The sequence below is a fragment of the Pan troglodytes genome, chromosome 10 (assembly GCF_028858775.2).
Source record: "Pan troglodytes isolate AG18354 chromosome 10, NHGRI_mPanTro3-v2.0_pri, whole genome shotgun sequence".
In the NCBI taxonomy this organism is placed as follows: Eukaryota; Metazoa; Chordata; class Mammalia; order Primates; family Hominidae; genus Pan; species Pan troglodytes.
In genome coordinates, this window is record NC_072408.2 from 46,319,049 (window position 1) to 46,336,354 (window position 17,306).

A 17,306-nucleotide genomic window follows, 5' to 3' on the forward strand; every position below is an offset into this window, starting at 1 on the left:
CCATGGCTGGCACCCATCCCAGGTAACGGGCCCAGTCGGAGGGCCTGGCTGGCGTGGGCAAAAGGACTGGGGTGCTCACTGCATTCAACCACAGCCTCAACCCCAAAAGATGGATGGTGAGGCCACCTCCGCCCTCACCTCCACCTGTCCAACGGGACTCCTCTTCCTGCATTTCTCTGAGCCCATCAACTCCAGAAGGCCCTCCCTCCCCTCCCCATTCAGTCTCATCCATCCCCACAGCCACACAAACCACTCAGCCTCACACACAGGTCCCAAGCACGCCTGCATGGACATGCACACACACTGTTAAGGCTATGTGTGTGCCCCACACAGTCAAGAAGACAAGGACACATGTATGCCCCTTACAGGCGCCTCAACACAGCCACTCACTGAAAAGGCTGTGCACACTTGGGAGAGGGACAAAGGTACACTGGTACCTACACGCTGTCACTCAGGCAGGGGGTGAAGACACACTTTCGTGGACAAGAGCACACAGGCGAATACATTCACACAGGTGCGCGCACACACACACACACACGTAGTCACAGGCTAGACTGGGCCACGGAGCAGAGGCTGGATTGCCCCTCAGCCTGAAGTTCTCCACCTGGCCTTGGCATGGAGTAGGGTTGTACACTGAGGTCTCTCCCAAGGCTGGGTGCTGGGAGTCACTCTTGAGCCTAGCTGGAGAGTTGCAGGAGCTCTAGGGTGTTGGATGGGGGATCCCAAGATCCACAGAGGTCCTGGCAGAGCTGGGGGCCATGGGGTGCAAGGGAGAGAGGGCGGATTGGCTGATCTAGAATGGTGAGGCAGAGGGTATGTGTGGCTGTGGCTTGGGGTCACAGGATGCAGTTGGACCCCACCTCTCCACTTGTGCCCTGCTCCTCCCACCTCAGCACAGACCCCCTACTCCAGACTGTCCCCAACACTTCAGGCATATGGGTCCTGTGGCCCCCACACACTTGTCATCCACCCACTCATTCATTCAGCAACCTCACACACCGTGTGCCAGGAGCTGGGGGCCCCACAGGAGCTCCCTGAGGGCTCCAGTTCAGAAGGGCAGGTGACATAGGGCCAGAACTACATCTCAGAGGTGCCACACGGCAGAAAGGGAGGGGGGCTCTAACCAAGTGCCATGGGCTAGGGCTAGAAGGCTTCTGGAAGAAGGGACATTTGTGCTTGGTCTCAAAGGGTAGTAGGGTTTTGATACAAAGAAACTGAGGGGGTCATTCCTGGTGGAGGGACAGGCACGAGCCAAACCTGGAGACTGATATTTTAAGACAAGTACAGGCAAGTAGCTCAGTTTGGCTAGAATGTGGGGTTAACACTGAGGGCATTACATTCCAGGCTAAGGAATTTAGGAGGATGTACTAAGACCTGCACCAAGGTGGGGGCTCACCTTCCCATTATCTGAGATGTGCCATAAGAATGCAATGGAGTACATGGTTGGGCGCAGTGGCTCATGCATGTAATCCCAGCACTTTGGGAGGTCGAGGTGGGCAGATCACAAGGTCAGGAGTTCGAGACCAGCGTGACCAACATGTTGAAACCCCATCTCTACTAAAAACATAAAAATTAGCCAGGCATGGTGGCGCATGCCTGTAATCCCAGCTACTTGGGAGACTGAGGCAGAAGAATTGCTTGAACACAGGAGGCGGAGGTTGCAGTGAGCCGAGATTGCGCCGTTGCACTCCAGCCTGGGTGACAGAGTGAGACTGTCTCCAAAAAAAATAAAATAAAATTGGAGTACGTAAAACTCTTCACAGTCACTGTTTAGTTGGCCTCTGAGGGTGAAGCTACCCAAAGCCAAATGCCCAGGATAGGGAAGGTGGGGAGAAGCAGCAGGACACAGGGGAGGGTGGCAGGGAGGCCTCTGATCTTTCAGTCTTGGCCATGGGGCATCAGCAACCCCTGAAGCTGGGGCCAGGATTGTGCCTCCAGGTGGGCGGGGTCAGGCCAGCAGGAGCTGTCCCGGAGGCTGGGGGCTCGCACACCAAGGAGTGCTCTGAGTTCTCTCCCCCAATACTCAGCACAGCCTTGTGAAAATCCAGCCCACCTCCACTGGGCTAGTGGGAACCTGGGGAAGGAACTCTGTCCACATCATGGGCAGTGGAAAAGGAAACCCAGGCAAGGAAGCTTGGAGAAGGAGCTGCCCACCAGACTGAACTGGGCCAGCTGCCCACCCCCCCACCTCAGCCTCACCTCCCCCTACAAGGAACTCTCCTGCCAGGGCTGGACTTGGAGAGGTCTGGGTTTGGTGCCAACCCAGTTAGGGGGCAGATTCCCTGGAGAAAGAGGAGATGATGATGTGAAGAACTTGTAAAGTCTCTAAATGTAGACTAGTACCGGCTCAAATGGAACGAAACCACCCTGGAACTCAGGGGTCAAGGGTGAAAGAATATAATGTGTATCTGCAAGGGTCGACCCACCCTTGCCCATCCTGTGGAGCTCAGAGACTCTTGGGAGCTGAAGGTGTTCTTAATGTCAGATCAGCAACCCCTGTGAGGTGGTTGGAAGAGACGAGTCTCGTGGACACAAGACCAAGGGTGTCTGGGTCCCATTTCAGGGGGCGGGAGTGGACCTGGGGATTTGGTGTCTCAGCCCACTTTGGGGGTGGTGGAGACAGGCTTTGTTTCACCATTGTCCATCTCGTGGCCCTCTGACTGTGTTTGCCATGTGGCCGTCTGACCCCAGAGCAGCTGACACCACAGGCTTCCTCTGGGAATAGCAGGCACCAAGGAGGTGTCACTGCCCGGAGTGTCCTGGTTTCCACCTACTCAGCAGCGAGAGCACTTGGGGGAAATTTCAGATGGGTCCTCTGTGACACACACAGGCCTCCCGTGAGTTTGCAGAGGGAGAGAGGATTCACAGGAGCCTTGTAGTTCCCAGGGAACTGATCAGACCGGGTTTCTAAGGCTGATCTGGACACCTGGTGACTCTGCCAAGGAGCAGACAGTCATACGAGGCCACCTGCCGGGTGTGGTGGCTCACACCTGTAATCCCAGCACTTTGGGAGGCCGAGGCAGGTGGATCACAAGGTCAGGAGATCAAGACCATCCTGGCTAACACGGTAAAACCCCGTCTCTACTAAAAATACAAAAAATTAGCTGGCGTGCTGGCGGATGCCTGTAGTCCCAGCTACTTGGGAGGCTGAGGCAGGAGAATGGCGTGAACCCGGGAGGCGGAGCTTGCGGTGAGCCTAGATCACGCCACTGTACTCCAGCCTGGGTGACAGCTCAAAAAAAAAAAAAAAAAAAAAGCCACCTGCATCTGGAAACCCAGCTAAATGTCAGTTACCTGGAAGCTGACAGAGGGCTGGAGGGCTGGGGAGGAAGAGGTCAGGTTTGATTTTGGACCTGAGGCGCATCGAGAGTTAAAAACAGCTGGAATGGAATGGTTTGGCTAGAGAAAGGGTGGAAGTTGAGATGTTCACTCGGTGTCAGTGGAATGGCCGAGGGAAAGCAAGGTGAAGGGGGAGAGCTGTGAGGAAAGGTCTGGAGACCCTGGAACTTGGAGGAGCTGGGAGGAGGCCAGCCGAGGGCTGCATCACCCACAGCTGAGAGGAACTATGGTTGGCAGGGTCAGGTGATACAGGGACTTCAAGGAGGATGAGGGTTTGGTCCCAGAAGGTCACTGTGACCTTCCAGATGACATTTTGGGTGCAGAGGTGGGGGTGGAAGCCCTCCCAGCAGGAGTTAAGATGTGAGTGGGTGGTGAGCAGAGAGGAGCTGTGGAAGGAGAAGAGGTGACATGAAGGAGAGTGAAGATGCTGGGGACGCAGAAAGCCTGCTTTTTAGGCCAGGGGAGAGCAGAGATGCAGCGGGGAGAAATGTGGACTAGAGATGACAGGAGAAATGTGGACTGGAGGTGACAAGAGAAAGGCAGGGGCCTTGGAAGCTAAGGTGGTGGGGACAAGCTTCAGAGAGGATGCGGGGGGAGGGGTGGGGAGTGCCGGGTGTCAGAGAAACCCTGGAGGGCAGTGGCTCCCTGCTTGGCCTTCCCAACGGGGCAGGGGTTTAAGGAATGTGACCAACATTTGGCCACAGGAGGCCTGGATGGGCGACTGGGACTCCTTGGGCTTTCTCCACAAGGCCCAGCTGCTGGAGAACAGGCCTGTCACGTGGTGGTGGCTGTCACACTCACACCTGCACACCCTCTTCTCTGATTTGCACACGTGCAGACTTGCACAGGTCCCTGACACCACACATCTGCACCCACACTGGCACTCACACTCCTCTGACACAACTCCCTCCCCACCACATGCAGAGGGAGCCTCCAGTACCAATCTCAGGCAGCTCGGATTCGCTGCTCTCGATCTCCCGCTGGCCAATGTAAAACCAGACGCAGGCGACCCAGTGCGCGAGCAGGGCAAACACGGCCATGAGCAGTGTCAGCACCACGGCGCTGTACTGCGAGTACCGGTCCAGCCGCGGAAGCAGGCGCAGCAGGCGCAGCAGGCGCACAGTCTTCAGCAGATGGGCCCCGAAGTACTGAGATGCGGGGAGGGAGGGAGGGAGGGAGGGAGGTCAGCGGGCTGGCCCTGCCTGTCCCCTGGCCAAGCCCACCCACCCAGCCAGCCCAGCCACACTGACCACGTTGACCTTGAAGGCATGTAGCAGGTCAAAGGGCAGCGCCGCGATGACATCCAGCAGGAACCAGGTGGTGACGTAGTGGAGGCAAATGGACTTTGGGGCAAACACCACCTGGCCCGACTTGGACACAAATGTGGTACGGAAATTCAGCACAATGTCTGTGGGGAATCCGGGTGGGAGTCAGCACTGGGGCTGGGGGGCAGCCACTCTTGCCTGGACACCTGCTCACTTTCTCAGTAGTTGACACTGTCCCCGGCCCTTCCCGTACATCATCTTAGTTCTCACAGTAACTGTAACAGGTAGACATCATTTTGCCTATTTTACAAAGGGGGAATCTATTTTATGGAGGCTCAGTGAGGCTTTGACCAGCTCAAGGTCATATAACTTCTAAGTGGCAGATGTTTGGAACCTAGGTCTGATTTCAAAGCTCACAGGTTACAAATGAGAGAGGGCGAGGGGGGCACTGTAGCACCCTGGAAGCCACGTGGACTATCCCCAGCAAAGCCCCAGGGCGCCAGCAAAGGGTGGGGCGGAAGGGGCAGAGTGCACGCACCAAGGATGAAGAGGACCTCCACGGCCAGGTCACAGACGCTGGGCGGGCCGCGGGCGGCACTGGGCTCCCGTGCTGTGCTCACACACACGCTGTAGGGCACAGTGACAGCCACATAGAGTGTGGCGAGCAGGATGAAGCCATCCCAGGTGGCTCTCAGTGCCCCACAGTGCAACAGGATGAAGGGCGACTTCCGGATGGCGGCTACTTTGTACTCAGGCAAGTTTGGTTTCTCCCCAAACACCCCCTGAGTGAGGCAGGGCAGGTCCAGGCAGAGAGAAAAGAATATTGGCACAGGCTGAGTTTGGATAGAGTCTGGGACCCGCATCCACCTCCTTTCTATCCCTGCATTATCGAAGCAGCATCTGCTTCGAGATGGCATTAGCATCTCCATTTTATAGATCAGAAAACTGAAGATCAGGAAAGTTAAGTGACTTAGCTTCGGCCACACAGCTGCTTAGGGGAGGAGCCAGGATTGAACCAAGGCCCATCTGCCTCCCAGGCCAGGACTTTCTTCTGATGGATCAGGCATGTGATCTTCCCTCCTTCAGTCCCAACCCCCAAAGTGCTGGCAAGGCCTGGGTGGCCCCTAGACATTCTCTCTGTGGTAGATCAGGTTCCCCTTCCCCATCTTCTGCATCTGCCCCTCCCCTCTCCCACACATCCCAGGGCTGAGCTCACCTTATTGAGCTTGTGCTTGCCCTTGGGCTGCTTCTGCAGGTGCCCGGACAGGTGGTAGAGCACGGCCCGGCTCCGCCGCCGGTTGGCATTGAAGCCTTTGGATCGTGCCCGGCCATATCGGCGCCGGCCACCACCTGCGAAAGAAGAGGGGCCCATGAAGATGATGGGTGTGTGCCCACACACCCTAGCTCTGGGTCAGGTGTAGGACACAGTTGCTGGCCCATGGACTGGTCTGGCTCATTGACCACTTAGAATGTTTAGAGTTGGGGGCTCAGGTATTCCTCACTTCCTGGGTTCACTTGCCCAGCCCAGCAATGGGCAGTCCTAGGAGTGTTTACAGACACTACCTCTGGGGTCTGCTTCCAGGAAGAGGAGGTTTGGACCAGAGAATCTCTACAGGGAAAGGCCTGGGACAGGAAGCGAGGAGGTACCTCACAGGGCCAGGGTGGAGAACTAGCAGGAGGCCGTCAGCAGAGGTGTGGGAACTTACAGCAGGAGCCCAGGAGCTAGTGCAGGGACCAGAGGGTGACAATGAAGGCTGACATCATGGAGAGGCAGACCCAGCACTGGGAGTACGCGAGTGGGAGTGGAGAGTACCCCCAGCATCCCCAAATGGCAAAGAGGCCTTGACAGCTTTGTAACCTGCCCAAAGGCCTGCCCCAGCCTTGGAGGACACAAGAGGGGAAAGACTCGAAGAACTTAAAAGCAGGCTTTGCCCAGAGCTCCACCCCCAGTCAGGTTTGCTGTAGGAAAGAGGAACCTGGTGGGTCTGTGCTCAACCTTTTTAACTGGTCAGAAAGTACCTGCTTCACAGGTACAATTGGGTTTGTTTGCTTTCAGTTTCTTAATAAAGTTGACTTAAAAACTCCAACTTTGTCTCAATCTGTCTATTTGGAAAAAATATTCCCATACCGAGGAATGTGGAGATGAGAGCAGCACAGGCCTCTCAGGCAGCCTGAGTGGGAGTGAAATGAATGCAGGGGGCATGGGGGACCCCCGTACTCAGACTGGGTGCCAAGGCCCCGCCCGGGCCTGCGGCACCCAATACCCCGACCACAGCACCTACATGCACCTACCTGTCTCCTTCCATCTGTCGGGGCCCCCTCGGTTCTTGGTTTCGCTGATGTCCTTGTGAGAGACTAGGAAGAGAGCCACCTCCCCTTTCTCATTCTTTATGGGTATCACATCCAGGAGACACCAGAACGGGAGCCCTGGGCACAAAAACAAACTCAGCCCACCTCCTATTCTCAGCACTGCCTGAGGTGACAGAGGCCCTGGCTCCACTGACATCCCGGGCAAGACACAGGCAGGATCTAGCGGTTTCCTGGGGGAAGGGCTGGCAGTCCAGTTTCACTGAAGGCAGGGCTTGATGGAATTGGGGGAAGGAGGCAAGGGAGAGCAAACATGACGGTCAGACCTGTCGTGTGGTAGATCTGCCCTGCCGAAATGCGGATGTTTTTCTGTTGGATGCGGGAAACCCGAGGTTGGAACTGAATGCAGGCTGAGGCTAGGGTGAGGCAGGTAGAGATGGGGAGCCAGGGGCAAGAGGTGGGATGCAGCAAGAGGGGTTGGATGGGGGGATGGGAAGATGGGATGAGATGGGGAGATGGAGAAGATGGCAACAGAAAGGAGGAGGGACAGTGGATGGGGCTGGTGCCAGGCTGGGTGAGACTGCAAAGGTGAGGCAGGCTGGCCAGGTGGCCCCTCACCGCTCTTCCGGTACAGGATCAGCTCAGCCTTGAACTCCTTGTGCTCGTCCAGGGCCTTGCGGATCTGTTGGCGGACGAGCTCACTGGTGTCTGGCCCATAAAGGAAGGAGCAGGCACAGCCCCGCTGCATGACCTCAGCCCGGGAGAAGCCCGTGAGGTCACAGAAGCCATCAGAGCAGTAGACCACGGGGAAGAGCCCCGCCACCTGGGCGTTGCCCAGCACGAAGTTACTGTCTGCAAGAGAGCACTTCTCAGAGGAGGCGTGGGGTGAAGGGGCGGGAGGCCTACCACCCCTCCTTTCTCAAATGCCTGCAACCAAAGAGTGGGTTTTCCAAACCCCAGGAATCCTGTGTGTGTTAAGGCAGGGCTGTTTATGAATGGCAATCAGTGTGTGTCACCTGTTTGTCAGTGCCCTGCAGCAGGTGTGAGTACATTCAAGGATCAGCACATGTGAACTGAGGTCGGTGAATGAAGCGCTGTGCGGGCACTGTGCCTTCTGGAGGGTGTCCTGAGCAATGTGGGGTAAGGGCTGGGATTGGGGAATCCCTAATGAGGACTGCCCTGCCAGCTCTGGGCCAGCCTCAGCCCCACCTCTACTTCTGCCAGGCTCACCCACTAGCCAGGTACCCAGGTTGGCTGTCTGGCTTCTCCCACTGAGACACACCTAGACTGGAGGCAACCCCAGACCACCATACATCCTGCTGTCTGTGTTTTAGCCCTAGCTGCCTGACCTGGCTCAGGAATTAGTGAATGTGATCAAGAATGGGGGTGTAAGAATGGTGACTGAGCACGGGAGCCAGGAGCCAGGAATGTATTGGGGAGTGGGGGGCACTGAATCAGCAGGCTGCAGGAGCCAAGCACACTGGCAAAGCAGATGGAGGAGCCCGGAGTGGGGAGAGCGCAGTGCTGGGCTCCCACCCCCTATCAGGAACCGGAGACCAAGGAGGACCTAGGCAGAGAGCTGGGAAGCCCCACGGGGGATGTGAGGGAGAGGAGGAGGAAGGGGCTTTCATCACTTCCCCTGTGCTCAGAGCCCCCAGAACCGGGGATCCAGAGCTCGGGGCGCCTTCTCCAAACTTCCCCAGTCCTGATGGGAGTCCCCAAACCATCTTCTTGGGGCTAGATGGCCTCCCCAAGTCTAGGGGGTTCAGGCTATGAGACACGGGGCTTGGACACACCGTGCTCTCCCGAGTGCCGCCTACTCTTATCTCCGTTTGCAAATCTCTTTTCTAAATCTGTGTCTTGAGCCCTCTCAGCTGTCCCTGAGCACTGTTCACCCGCCTCGCCTTACCCCACCAGTCCGAGGGTAGTTGCTGCGACAGCGCCAGACGCAGGGGTGGGATGGGTCAGACTGACTAGGTTCGGGTTCGAGACCCGGCTAACAGAGAGCATCCCAGGACCCACACCCAGGGACTTCTGGCCCTGTTGCCTCGCCTGAAGCAGTGTTGACCCCGAACCTTCGGGGAAACAGCGCCTAGCAGGAGACGATGGCCCCAGCCTCAAGAGGGGCGGGTAGGGAGGAGAGGGTGAGAACAGGCTGGCGCCAAGCTGGGCTGCTGGGGGTTCGGGGAAGGCGGGAGCCCTGGCGAGGGTCCGGCGGCCCGGGTGCAAGTGGGCGAGGGTCGGACTCACGCGTGCCGTCGAAGCGCGTAGCGATGGTGTCCAGGAAGGTGTTCTGCGGCGCCAGGAGGCCCCGCATGGCCGGCATCTTAGGCGCCCGCGGCTGCCCGCCCCATCCCTCCGGGGTGCGGGGACTCCGCGCCGGGGGAGGGCGCCCAGCTCGGCCGCCCCCCGCCGGGCCCCGCGCTCCCTAGCGCAGCCGTCGGGGGGCAATGCGCAGACCGGGATCCGGGGTCGCGCCGGACGCTGGCGCGCGAGGGGGCGTCCGCGCCGTCGGGGCCCGGAGCATGGCGCGCGGCCCCTCGCGCCCTCGCCGCCCACAAATCCCGGGCTCCAGGCCCCGCGGCCGCCGCGCTCTCAGCACCTCCCGCCGCGGCAGCGGCTCGCGTGTCGGCTGCGGGTGGGCTTCCGCTCGGCTTCGCTCGGCGCCGGCTCTCGGCAGCTCCCTCCGTCTGTCGGGGAGAAGCTGCAGCCTCCCTCCCTCCCTCCCGCGCCCGCCGCCTGCACCGGGGTAACCATGGAGACGGGGCACACCCAGCCAGGGCCGCCTCCTTAAAGGGACAGGCCTCCCGCGGAGGGCTCCCCTCCCTTCGGGACCTCGGCGGGGGCGGGGAGGTGGCGGCCGCCCTGATCCCACCCCGCGGGCCTCCCCGCCCGTACCTCGGAGAACCACTGGCGAGCGGCCGGCCCCCTCTGGCTCACTCGCCTCAGCCGCAGAGGGGAGGCGTCTTTCTCTGCAGCCCGGGGGCTCTCCGAGAGCCTCCTAGCAGCCTCTCCTCCCCCGGCGGAATGGGAGGGGGGCTCGGGGCGTGGGGGGCAGGGGACGCATGCTGTGGAAGATGCTCTCCCCGAGGAAAATGCAGTGGGCAAGGGGACAGGGCGACAGGCGCAGGTGAAGGCCCTGCGGCCAGCGGAGGCCGGCGCTCTAGAGGGGCTCCAGCCGCACCCGGGAAATCTAAAAGCAGATGGGGCGGGGGTTCTGCGCGCACAGCTGCCCGGCCCTCGAGACTTTCTCATCCTCAACTTGACGCTCTGGAAAATGGATCCAGCTGCTCCTATGAGGTGTCTCCGCAAGCAGGAGCTGCCTGGAAACCAGAGGGTGGGTAGCCCTAGGAGTAAGGGTCAGACGTCCTCCGTGTGACCCCGTGGGCGGAAAGGGTGTGTGGTGGGGAGGGGAGCGCCAGACCCCTTGTCCTGCCCCTCCATTTCCCTCTGGCATTTGTCACCTCTTGCCTCTCCTAAGCGCGCTAGAGGGTCAGGTGGTAAATACAGGGGACCGGCAGGGGTCAGACACTGCGAAAAAACTTCCGAACCTTGTGCGTGCGGGTCCTGGCACCAGGGGAGCGAGGAAGGCCGAGCCCCGCGCCTCACGCAGCTCGTCCTGGAGAGCTCCGCGCGGCGCCGCGCAGGGTGCTGCCCGGGGGCGGCTGCAGGGAGCCCCTTCCCGGCGGGGCGGAGCCGGGCCCGGGGCGGCCGTCTTTTCTTGGCCTCCCGCGCTGCGACGGTCCCCCGGACTTGCCTGCCAGCGCCGCTCCTCCTCCCTCCCACGATTTGCCAGCGAGCGCGGCTGCCACCCGCGCCCAGAGGAGCCGCCGGGGCCAAAACAGCAATTTGTTCCCTAACGAGCGAAGCGGTAGGCTCAGCACCCCCATCCCTCGAGACGCACTCACAGTCACCAGCATCGGAAAGATGCTACCCCTCGTCAGCGACGAGAGCCAAAGCCCCAGGCACCTGTATCTAAATGAGCTGGCGCTTTGGGAAGGGAGGACGCGCTCCTCCTTCTCCAGTCCTGTGAAGCCTGGAATCTGGTCCCCAGGACGAGGAGTGACCCTAAGGAGTCGGGAGATCCTACTCCCATCTCATCCCCAGCCTTGGCTGGATCCTGGCTGTAAAGTAATCTCCTCCCCCAGCCGTTCAAGGCTTCCTCTCCAGGCGGCGGTCCAGCTGTCTACTAAAAAGAAGGACATTTTAGGAGTCAGTTCACTTTGAGACAGGATAAGGCCACAATTGAAATCACCCACCCACTTGGGAACCAGGTCTGCCACTTGCTGTCCCTGTGATTAAATTTTTTTTTTTTAATTTTGGTCTGTGTGATTTTTTTTTTTTTTTTTTGTGACCGAGTCTCCCTCTGTCGCCCAGGCTGGAGTGCATTGGAGCTATCTCTGCTCACTGCAACCTATGCCGACCAAGTTCAAGCAATTATCCTGCCTCAGCCTCCCAAGTAGTTGGGACCACAGGCGTGCGCCACCACGCCCCGCTAATGTTTGTATTTTTAGTAGAGATTGGGTTTCACCATGTTGGCCAGGCTCATCTCGAACTCTTGACCTCAGGTGATCTGCCCGCCTCAGCCTCTCAAAGTGCTGGGATTACAGGCGTAAGCCACCACACCTGGCCTGTCTGTGTGATTTTTAAAGGCAAGTTATTAACCCTTCTCTGACTCAGTTCTCTCATCTGTAAAATGAGGATGCTAATAATAACATCAGAGGGTCGTAATGAGGATTCAATGAGTGAGTATGTGTAGAGGATCTAGAACAGTGTGTGACACCTGCAACGTGTAAATGTTTGTTGTCTGATTTTGAGTCTCCTAGGAGCCCTGTGAAACAGCCAGGGTGGGGGCTCCTTATGCTCCATTTCACAAAGGAGGAACCAGAGCTGAGAGAGAGGGAGAGAGGAAGAAGAAGAAAGAAGAAAGAAGAAGAAGAAGGAGAAGAAGGAGAAGAGAGAAAGGAGGAAGGAAGAAGAAGGAAGAAGTTAAGAAGAAGAAGAGGTGGAGGAGGAGGGGAGGGGAGGGAGAAGAAGAGGAGGAGGGGGAGGAGGAGGGAGAGAGACTTGCTCAAGGTAACAGAGTTGATAAATGACACAGCCAGGGTTAGAACCCTGACAGTCTCCCAGCCCTAGGTCGTTGGGTCTGCCTCTCTCTAGCCTAACTGTGTGGGCACTCAGAGGACTGGTCATCTGGGCTTGTGTAGCATGTCTGGGTGGCCTTACACTTATCCCTGTAAGGCTTAAGTGTTTAGACTTTCAGGCTTCCAGCTCACCTGCTGGGGCTGGTTTTGGGCATTAAGCCAAACCAGACACCTTGGGTTAGGGTGAGCAGGGTGAGATGGAATGTGTGGGGTGCCCCCGAGGATTACAGCAGCTTACACTTATTGAGCATTAACTTTCTGCCAGGCACTGTGCAAAGTGCTTTACTTGGATTGTCCCATTAATCTTCATATTAACGCTATGAGCTAGTTATTAGCTATAACTGCCAATTCACGGATGAAAAACTTGGGGCAGCGAGGTCAAGTCCCTAGTCTGAGGTGCACTGCCTCCTCCAGCAGCTCCAGGCACAATGCCCATGTCACCCTTTGCTGCCCTGGTTCCCACTTCCAGGAGAAGAAAATACACTAATATTTATGGAATGTTATTACCATTCTTATTGCAGAGTGAAAAGTCAAAGGCCTGTTTGGGCCTTTAAACCCCTTCCCCCATTGCCCCTCAAAGAACTCATGTGAATTCGTACTGGGAGGGGGTACCGCCACTGACCCTTTCCTTTATGTGGCCTGTTTTAGATGAGCGTGATCAGGCACAGGATCTCAGCCCACTATCCTCTCTCTTCACCTTTACCCAGTCCCTCAGATCTTCCTGCCAGACCTGGCTTTTGTTTGTATGGATTCCCCCAGCTCTTAGTCACAATTCCCTATCTTTTTTTTCTATTCTTTTTTAATTTTTATGTTTTTTCTTTTATTCCTTTTTTTTGAACGGAGTCTCGCTCTGTCACCCAGGCTGGAGTGCAATGGCATGATCTCGGCTCACTGCAACATCTGCATCCTGGGTTCAAATGATTCTCCTGCCTCAGCCTCCCGAGTAGCTGTGATTACAGGTGCCTGCCACGATGCCCAGCTAGTTTTTGTATTTTTAGTAGAGACGAGGTTTCACCAGGGTTGCCGGGCTAGTCTTGAACTCCTGACCTCAGGTGATCCACCTGCCTCGGCCTCCCAAAATGCTGGGATTACAGGCGTGAGCCACCTTGCTTGGTCCTCTTTTATTCTTTTAATTCCCTATCTTTTCCTTCCATCTTTCCTCCAGCCCCCAACCCACATGCACAAAGGGCAGGGACCCACATTTAGGAGAGAGTAAGACGGGCATTGGGGAGTTGAAAATTGAGCAGGGCCCTGGGAGATGGGCACCATAGTCCTCCTCACTGTAACTCCTTTTCCTCTTCCCTTCCGCCAGCTCTTGATGCATTTGGCCGTGGTGAGGAGTCACAGGGAGGGGAATGTTGAGGAGGATCCCTGTTCAGAGATGCTCAAAGCCTCTGTCAACAAGAAGAAACTCGGGAGGCTGCATTTTGGAGCTGCCGTGGGAGGCCTGTGGGAGTATTAGCTACAAAAAGGAACATGGAGAGACAGTAGGGAAGCGCAAAGCAAGGAAAAAACCGCTCAAGACACAAAGGATGGAAAAAGTCCCCCCACCCCGCAACCACAAAGCGCAGGCGGAGTCAGACACTGTGCTCAGGGAGTGGGAATAGGCGGCTGTCGAGGAACAGAGCCCAGGGGCCCCTCCCCTCTCCCCGTCTCTTCCCACTCTCTCCACCTTCCTCTCTGGAGGTCCCCAGGCCTGAGCCTGGCTCTCAGCCAGCAAGGCCAGGCTCTGCTTCTAAGGTGTGTTGTATGGTGGGAAAATCTTGGGCTTTCAAGTCAGACTAGTTGGGGTTCCAATCTAGCTCTGCCACTGGCCAGCTGGGAGACCCAGGGTGTGCAGAGGTACTTTATCTTGCAGAGCATTGGGTCTTTTGATTTGTGAAATGAACCTTAGCCAGCTGTTATTTTTAAAAAGCCCTGGCCTGGCCGGGCACAGTGGTTCACGCCTGTAATCCCAACACTTTGGGAGGCCGAGGTGGGCGGATCACTTGAGATCAGGTGTTCAAGGCCAGCCTGGCCAACATGGTGAAACCCCATCTCTACTAAAAATACAAAAATTAACAGGGCATGGTGGTACATGCCTGTAATCCCAGCTACTCTGGAGGCTGAGGCAGGACAGTTGCTTGAACCCAGGAGGTTGAGGTTGCAGTAAACTGAGATCGTGCTACTACACTCCAGCCTGGGCGACAGAGCCAGACTCTGTCTCAACAACAACAACAACAACAACAACAAAAACAACCACCACCACCAATCTCTGGCCCTCGGTGCTGGGACCAGGGAAATGAGCTCAGGATGAAGCCTGAGGGTTCCCCCTCCCCACCAAAATAAAACATTTTGGAATTCTTTGAGGCCTCTAGTATTTGGCCACACCTTGGCTGTCTCATTCTAGGAGATTCCTTTTCTTTTAGTGGAAGACCCTGGCTAGAGTAGAGTGGGAACAGACCACAATCAACTTTTTTTTTTTTTTTTTTTGAGATGGAGTCTTGCTCTTGTGGCCCAGGCTGGAGTTGAACGGTGTGATCTCGGCTCATTGCAACCTCCGCCTCCCAGGTTCAAGTGATTCTCCTGTCTCAACCTCCCGAGTAGCTGGGATTACAGGCATGTGCCACCACGCCCAGCTAATTTTTTTATTTTTAGTAGAGACGGGGTTTCACCATGTTGGCCCGGCTGGCCTTGAACTCCCGACCTCAGGTGATCCGCCTGCCTCGGCCTCCCAAAGTGCTGGGATTACAGGTGTGAGCCACTGCGCCCAGCCCACAATCAACTTTCAAACAAGGGAAACCTGGGAGGCACAGAGTTGTGTTTACAGATAAAGAAACTGGCCCATATTGCTTGGCTAGTAAGAAAAAGAATCAGGTCTGAACCAAGATTTGACTAGGATGACGGCAATTCAGGACTATGCCATGCAGCGGGGCCACTTTGTCTTCTCCTTTGGTAAACAGCCTATGAAAAGGGAACGGCATGGTTATTTCTGACAGATGGTCAGTGACCTGTGGTGAATGCCCATTGTGAACAACACCTGGACTCCACGCCAGGTGAGACACTGCAGTTAACTGCAGGACCCGAAGGGAAGGTGGCCAACATAGCCCTGCCGGAGCTGGCGAGGGAGTATGTGCCCAGCCTCCTGAGAAATCTCATCCTCTCAATCCGTGTGTTCTAGCAGCACCAGAAAACAGGTGTGTTTGAAATCGAGTTACAGAGAAAGCCTAACTCGGTTAAGTTGAAGAGACATAAAAAGGAGACCTGACTTTTCCCTAAGGCATTGGAGTGGGTGGTATTTGTTCCTGCTGTTTTGACAGCAGTGAAGGGACAGGCAGGAGAATAGTTGTGCTGCTGGGTGAGTTTCTTAACCCAGAAGCATCTTTTTTGGATAGTTTCCTCCTTGGAACTGAGTATCAAGGTAGGTAATAAAACTCCCTCATCACCTGTATGGAAATAATGTTCCCTGACTTTCCCCTGGGAAACCCTGGCCCCAGCTTCACCTGTGTGCTGCTGCAATGGTTACTGTGTTAGCCGAGGTCAGCTCCATCAGCATCTGCCTGCCACACCCACGTAGCTCTGAAACTGGGGTAGGGGTGCATTTTCTGATCGGTATGGCAGACAGACAAGAGGGGCACAGGGCTCACCATGCTGGAGGGGCATGCACTCAGGAAGAAAATTTACAGAAGGAATAGGATAGCTGGATTTTTAGTATTTTTGTGATTAATAAGGTCTGTCTGGCTGGATATAGGGGAAGTCTTCTTTCATATACTTTTCAACAAAGCAGGACAGACAGAAAAGGAAAGGGGCTATGGGGAGTGAACATTCAACTTGTCATGGGTTAGCCTAGACACACAGGGGACTGTTTTGTAGCACCTGGCTAGATGTCTCATAAAGTCGTTACCATTGTCCCACTTCACAGTTCAGAAAGAGGTTCAAAGCTGTTATCTGTCCAAGGGCAGTCGGTCACACAGCTACCAAGCTGTGAAGCCAGAATTAAAATCCAAGTTGAGTCTTTATACTCTACCACACTGCCTGGCCAACAGGCAGGGCTCCCAAGGGTTTAAGGACGAGCTCTACTTCCTTTACCTGCAAAGCAGTTGAAGAATGAGCTAGGGCTGGGCCTGGTGGCTCACGCCTGTAATCCTAGCACTTTGGGAGGCTGAGGCAGGCAAATCACCTGAGGTCAGGAGTTTGAGACTAGCCTGGCCAACATGGTGAAACCCCGTCTCTACCAAAAATACAAAAATTAGCTGAGTGTGGTGGCAGGCACCTGTAATCCCAGCTACTCAGGAGGCTGAGGCAAGAGAATTGCTTCAACCAGGGAGGCAGAGGTTGCAGTGAACTGAGATGGCCCCACTGCACTCCAGCCTGGGTGACAGAGTGAGACCCTGTGTCAAAAAACATAGATAAAGAAAAAAAAAAAAAAAAAAAGAATGAGCTAGAATAGTTTCTGGCTCAGAACTCAGCAGAGTGCCTAGCACACAGTAGGTACCTCAATGTGTGATGGAGAGAAAATGTGCCCAAGTGGCTACAACAACCAGAAACTTGATTTTATAGTATGTTGTTCTGGCTACCAGCATTGTGAGCCGGTACTTTGAACTCATTGGTTAAACTAGTGATAAAATAGTTTCTTGTATCAGTTGGCAGCCTCCCAGCATGTATACCTGTTTCTTCCAAGAAATGTGCTGCCATAAGGATACAATCCTCACCAAATGGGACCAGAAGGTGGGATGAACCCTACAAATCAGGGAAGACAGAACCTCATTTTCTTGGGTCAGATGGTAGAATTTTCAGGGGCAACAAGACATTATTCTACTGACCTTCTCCAAGAGAACGGGTTAGTACAAAGATGAGTGACATGCATCCCGAATTTTCCGGGTCACTCCTAACTTCAACTAGTTTATCCTATTCCCTCCCATACATACATTCATACTCACAAGACTGTACCCTGGTTTGGGATTCTGAAATATAATGGAATGTCACTATCTCCATACACCACTGCACAACTGCCTGATCATATGCTGGTATAGTTCTGGCTCAAGCATGGGACCCAGCCCTTTCGGCTGTGCTCCCTCCACCTCGAAGACAGCATGGCACTTTCAAGCAACACTATTTCCTTGTATTATTTATTGGTATTCTCAGTTGCATCAACTGGTTTATCAGCCATGTGAAGTCAGGGATTGTTTCTCTCCTTAGCTTCTGGCTCAGCAACTGTACAAAGCATTGCCAAACACTGGTAGAAAATGTAAACCTGGTGGCTGGGTGTAGT

General features: G+C 55.7%; 2 protein-coding genes across 5 annotated transcripts in view; both read right to left on the minus strand.

Moving 5' to 3' along the window:
* Positions 1 to 9,624, minus strand: part of KCNH3 (potassium voltage-gated channel subfamily H member 3) — a 19,276-nt gene extending 9,652 nt beyond the window's left edge. Inside the window, exons 1-7 of one of the 4 annotated variants that reach the window (XM_063786696.1) lie at positions 9,162 to 9,624; positions 7,530 to 7,759; positions 6,897 to 7,031; positions 5,821 to 5,954; positions 5,143 to 5,386; positions 4,590 to 4,747; positions 4,280 to 4,487 (exon numbers count right to left, since the gene is read on the minus strand). In XM_063786696.1, coding sequence (XP_063642766.1) covers positions 4,280 to 4,487; positions 4,590 to 4,747; positions 5,143 to 5,386; positions 5,821 to 5,954; positions 6,897 to 7,031; positions 7,530 to 7,659 — 1,009 coding nt within the window. In that variant the 5' untranslated portion in view covers positions 7,660 to 7,759; positions 9,162 to 9,624. Of the gene's footprint in view, positions 1 to 4,279; positions 4,488 to 4,589; positions 4,748 to 5,142; positions 5,387 to 5,820; positions 5,955 to 6,896; positions 7,032 to 7,529; positions 7,764 to 9,161 lie in introns of all 4 variants that reach the window. The other 3 variants (XM_016923451.4, XM_016923450.4, XM_054664261.2) reach the window with 3 other exon arrangements.
* Positions 9,612 to 13,379, minus strand: LOC134807531 (uncharacterized). The gene is made up of 3 exons (XM_063786183.1): positions 13,233 to 13,379; positions 10,463 to 10,841; positions 9,612 to 10,234 (listed from the first exon to the last, which is right to left on the minus strand). Exons 1-3 carry the CDS (start codon positions 13,377 to 13,379, stop codon positions 9,702 to 9,704), a joined length of 1,059 nt encoding a protein of 352 aa, XP_063642253.1. The 3' UTR covers positions 9,612 to 9,701.
* Positions 13,380 to 17,306: the final 3,927 nt, after the last annotated feature.